Genomic DNA, 5,889 nt, shown 5'->3' with positions numbered 1-5,889 from the left:
CTTTGTATGCTCTCTGTATGGTCATCGATCTGTACACTATAATTTTTCTTGAAATAAAATACATGATGATAACAACTTGACAAAATTATAATTTGTCTTTCTTTTGGGATACGTGGTATTTGTTGGTTTTACCAAAAAAATTCCATCCATGTAGATATTTTACTTTCTGCTATACTAGAATAAGACTCAAATTTAAAATATTTAAGTAAATATTAATTTTAGTGTACAAATAATATTTTTATTTACCAAAAGAGCTATGACCAAAAATATTTTAGGCTGTATTATTGTGAGGGCAAGTGCCCCCACTATAATTTAAATTTTTTTTGGGTAGTATATGATAATAATATTTATTTGTCCCTATTAAATTATTGAATTTAACCTCATAATTTTTTACTCAACTTTTGATACTTAATAGTCAATTTAAAAATTTTATATTAGATGTATATTAGAATGATCAATTCTCATTTTAAATGAGATTAATATTTTTTTTAGAAATCAATTCGAAAGAGTATTATTTATCTTCTTTTGAAATTAGCTTTAGTTTTTTCGTAGCAACTACATTAATTGAAAGAACTTTTTTAACTATGAATATCAGTAAGAGTTAGCTTCTAATTGTATGAAAAGTAAATTTTTAAATAATTGTTTACTGATATATATATATATATAGAAACAGAGACATTTCGATTGTATTGTTAGAAAAAAATTATTCAATTTTTTTAAAATATAAAATCTAAAAATAGAATTCTAAATTATATGTTATTATTTAAATTACTATTTTAGTGTTTTAACGTATAGAATATATATTGAAATACAAAATATATATTAAAAATAAATTAAATAATATATATTTATACACAAATATATAATGGTTAATGAATAATTTGATAAATAATTTTTATGTACACAAAATATTTTTATTATATGACAAATCACTAAAGCTTTGGCGGCATAGCAACAATGAACAAAGGAAAATCGAGAGGTTAGCAAAAAGGAGAGAAAGAAACAGGGACACACAAAAAGAGCGAATGACGGAACCACTCTATATAGAAAACGAATAGTAACAATATATATATATATATATACAAGCTATACCTAATTAGGTTATATTACCACTAATCACTTTCTACTTAGCAAACTATTCTAATTAAGCATGACAGTCACGTGATACCCGCTCTCAAACTGGGAGTATAGAGATCCAATAATCCCAACTTGCTACGACACATGTTGAAGGGAGCCGGAGATAAAGCTTTGGTAAGAATGTTTGTCGTTTGTTCAGTTGTATTGACGGACAGCAATTTCACTACTCCTTCTTGAGCCTTGTCCCTGACTAAATGACAGTCCACTTCTAAATGCTTCATCTTTCATGGAAGACAGAGTTTGCAGCTATGTGAAGAGTTGATTGATTGTCGTAAAAGAGACTAAAAGGTGTCTTATGCTCAGCTTGGAGTTCTTTGAGAAGATACACCAGCCATTGTCCTTCTCTAGTTTCCTGGTTCATTGCCCTGTATTCTGCCTCTGATGAAGAACAGGAGACAGTAGTTTGCTTCTTGTTGCGCCAACATACAAGAGTTCCACCCAAGAAAAAGCAATAACTAATTACAGATCTTCTAGTATCTGGGTAAGTTGCCCAGTCTGAATCAACAAACCCTGTGAGTTTCAACTTATTGTCTTTGGCAAAAAACAGCCCTGAACTTGGATCACCCTTGAGATGCCAGAGCACATGGAGACCTGCTTGAAAATGTTGATCAATGGGGCAGTCGATAAATTGGCTCAAACATCCTACAACATACGAAATATCTGGTCGAGTGTTGGTGAGATCTAACAACCTGCCAACTAGTTTTCTGCACCGTAATGAATCACTCAGCTTCGTCCCTGAATTCTTGGAGAGAGCAGCTGAATATTGCATGGGAGTTCTTGTTGGCTTGGCACCCAACATACCAAATTCTTCTAAAAGGTCTAATGTGTACTTACGTTAGCAAACTGCCAATCCTTTTGAATTGTGAGAAAATTTCAATCCTAGAAAGTACTTCAATCTACCTATATCCTTGATTTTAAACGTCTTATCTAAGACCTTTTTCACATTGCTGATTTCTTCAATGTCATTCCCAAAGAGGATGAGGTCGTCTACATAAACCAGAATTGTTGTAAATCCATCCCTGGTGGCTTTAGTAAAAAGAGAGTAATCGTGTTTTGACTGAACAAAGCCTTCTCTTTCTAGCACCCCACTCAACTTCAGGTTCTACATTCTACTTGCTTGTTTTAGTCCATATAAGATTCGTTCCAATTTGCACACTTTTTCTTTTGGAGCATCAAGACCCAGTGGTGCTTGCATGTAAACTTCTTTGGGTAAGTCTCCATGTAAGAACACTATGTTGACAACCAGCTAATGACAAAACCAGTTTCTACTCATGGCAACAACAAGTAATATTCGTAGAGTGGTCATCCTTACTATGGGGCTGAATGTGTTGAGAAAATTGAAGTCAGGCCTCTGAGTGAATCCCTACGCAACCAATCGCGCCTTATAGCGCTCTACTGTGCCATCAGGATTGTACTTTGTCTTGAAGATCCACTTGCAACCGATGGGTCTCTTCCCAGCTAGTAAATCAACTAGATTGCAAGTTCTATTGTTCTCAAGAGCCAAAAGTTCATCTTGAATGGCTATTCTCCAATATTCGTACACCACAACCTCTTGATAGGATTTCGGTTCGGGGTTGGATGAGAGATGTGGTGCGAAACTTTTATGATTCTGTGAAAGAGAATTATAATCTACTGTCTCAGAGAGTGGATACTTGTGTGTGGTTGGCACTTGGGCTTTGGTGGATGTAGCCATGATCATGCAATGATAATCCTGCAAATAAGAAGGGGGTCTTCTCTTTCTGGTGGTCTTTCTCGATGTTATATGTGTGTTTGGTGTAATCTCAGCCAGTTGTATATTTTCTGAATGTGCTAAAGATGTTTGTGAATCTTGTGTATCATGCAATGTTGTGCATGAAGTGCGTGAGTTGTGTAGGAGAAGGTATGAGATGTTCCATGATAACGTGTGGAGTATGTGTGGGAGTGTATGTCATATATTGTGGCTCAAGATAGATTACGAATAGATCAAGGTCAGTAATATTGTGAGATAGTATACATGTGTGTAATGCATGTTAGGAGCTTGAGTGATTGTCGTTGGACTTGTATAGAAAACGAAGCTCATAGGAAAACGATGCTCATAGAATTGTACATGTCTTGAAATAAAAAGTTCTTTAAAATTCAAGTCAAATAGAATGTATCTTTTGGTTCCTTATTTAAATTTCAAACATATACATTTTCTAGCTCTGCTATCTAATTTTCTTCGATTAGCAGTTAAAGTGGAAACATAAGCTAAACACCCAAACACCTTCAAAATTTTCAGATCAGGTAATTCATGAAACAAGATTTGAAATGAAGATTTTTCATGCAATTTCTTACTAGGCATTCGATTGATAAGATGGACAACATGGCTAGCAACAAAATGCCAAAAATTTTAGGAATATTGGATTGAAATATGAGGACTCTAGCTGTATTGAGAATAGTTTGATATTTCCTCTCAATAATATCATTTTGTTGTGGAGTCTCAACACAATTAATTTGATGCTGTATGTCTTTGGAATCAAAAAAAGATTTTAAGGTGAAACTCAAGTCCATTATCACTTTTTATGCATTTATAGTTTTTCCGAATTGAATTAGAATCAAATTAACAAAAGCTTGTAAGAGGGAACTTGCCTATGATTTGAGTTTCATAAAAAATATCTATATAAATTTACTTTTTTCATCCATAATGGTAAGAAAATACTTGCAACCATTAATAGAAAAAGTAGCAATGGGTCTCCATATATCCACATGAATAAGATCAAAGCAACATTTTATTTCTGTAACACTGTCAGGAAAAGACAATTTTTTTTATCTTGAAAAATGACAAGAATCACATGGTATAATGTCATTTTTATAATGAATGAATGGATGTAGTTTCTGAATGCTACGCATCCTATCTTGTGGCATGTGTCCTAATCTAAAATGTCACAAAACTTTTTTATTATTTGATCCATGTGCTATGTGTGATATGACTTGAGTTGGAGGAAAAACCAATTTTTGATTTGTAGGCAGTTTGAGCATGTAAAGTCCTTGATCCATCTCACCTGTGCCAATCATCTTTCAGGTATTCAAATTCTGAATCTCATACCTTGAGTCAGTTATAGAACACTTACAATACAGATTTTTAGTTAATTTTAAAACTAAAATGAGATTAAAATTGAGTGATGGAATATACAACACATTGGTGAGAAATAAGACTTTGGTGAAAATAATGGTGCTAATGATCTGTGTTGTAATTTGCGAGCCATTAGAAAGTTTAACTAAAATAGGATTGATGTGTATATAACTTACAAAATTTAATATGGTGTGTGTAACATGGTTAGTGGCTCCTGTGTTCATAATCCAAGATTTTGAAAAGAAAATTTTCATTGTAAACAAGGAAGAAATATGTTGAATAAGGAGTTGGGTTGGCACCTTGAAGTTGAGTGTCTTCTTGTTGGAGGATAGACATAAGGAGTTGTCTATTCAAGAGACAATATTATTGTAGAGCTAGTTGGATCTGCCAGTTGAGTTGAGTTTGAACTACTCTTGTCATCACATTTCTTTCTGCGGCCATGTTGATGCTAGTGCTTCTAGGTTGCTGCTTCATATGGGGAAGGAACTCGTGTTTTTGGTAGCAAACATCTACCAAGTGCCCAGCCTTATTGCAAAATGAGAAAATTTTAGGGTAACCTTTACCAAAACTACCTCGACCCCTCCCTCTATTGCTTCTTCCAGATCCACCCCTACCACGAGAATTGAATCTTGAATTTCTGTCATGACTAACAAAGCTATTAAAATTTGCAGCAGCTAGCACGATTTATGGATCATGTACATTTTCATCGGTCAAACTCAAATATTTTTTTTGTTGTGTGAGAAAAAGAAAAATATTTCATTAACATCTGGAAGAGGTTTAGCAAGCATAACTTGTGAACGAATGTAAAATCCGGTTAATGAATGATTAATTAACCCATAAATTAGAATTTGTAAAACCCGGTTAATTAATGATTAATTAACTCATAAATTAGAATTTATTCTAGAAAATTAAAAATGTGATTTTTATGACTTAATATGATAGAGAAAATTAAAACGAGAATTTTGATACCAATTTTAAGAAAATCGGCCCAAGATTGGAGCGAACGGGCCAAACCGGGCCAACCAGACCTATATTGGGCCCTTGGCCCAACCAAGCTCAACCTAAAACCCTTAAACAACACTCTCTCTCCTCTCTTAAACCCTACAACATGCTGAAAATTGGGAAGAATGGGGGAAGAACACTCTTCCAAAGTTCTAACTCTCACTTGATCTTCAAATCACCATAACTTTTGATCCGGAGCTCCGATTACCGCACCGTTTACGGCCATGCATTCATCGAAACAAGCTCTACAAAACCCATAAATTTGTTCTTGAGGTAAGCTACGATTTTAGTTCAGTTTCCTCAGCCCTTAAATTCGAATTTTTGGGTAAAAAGTGTTGAGATTTTAGACTCTTTGATGTTATAGGATCTAACTAGCTTGAAGAAGAGGCTTAATCTTGTCTCCTTGATCATTGGGTGTAGTAAGATTCTCAACCCTAGTAGAATTTTTTGGTTTATGATGTTTGGGTATTGAGTTGTTGTGTTTGGATGTGATAATTGTAGTTTAGGTAGTGTGTATGTGAATATTGAAATTTGATTGAAGTTTTGAAAAGTTTGGAAAAGAGCTTTGATGTGCTAAAAATCTGTTCTTGGAGGTGTTGAAGCTTTGAGAGCTTGTGAAAAAGTAATTTGGAGGTGTTTCGGGTTGAGCGGAGAATTGG

General features: G+C 33.9%; 1 protein-coding gene across 1 annotated transcript; it reads right to left on the bottom strand.

Moving 5' to 3' along the window:
* On the bottom strand, positions 1,355–1,906 carry LOC107610774 (uncharacterized mitochondrial protein AtMg00810-like). The gene has a single exon (XM_016312776.1). It carries the CDS (start codon positions 1,904–1,906, stop codon positions 1,355–1,357), a length of 552 nt encoding a protein of 183 aa, XP_016168262.1.

Source organism: Arachis ipaensis, chromosome B08 (assembly GCF_000816755.2).
Source record: "Arachis ipaensis cultivar K30076 chromosome B08, Araip1.1, whole genome shotgun sequence".
Lineage (NCBI taxonomy): Eukaryota > Viridiplantae > Streptophyta > Magnoliopsida > Fabales > Fabaceae > Arachis > Arachis ipaensis.
This window is presented reverse-complemented; position numbering and strand designations above follow the sequence as displayed.

What these genes read in the sequence shown, in the direction of transcription:
- LOC107610774 (XM_016312776.1), bottom strand. Translation starts at nt 1,906, where the DNA reads ATGCAATATTCAGCTGCTCTCTCCAAGAATTCAGGGACGAAGCTGAGT.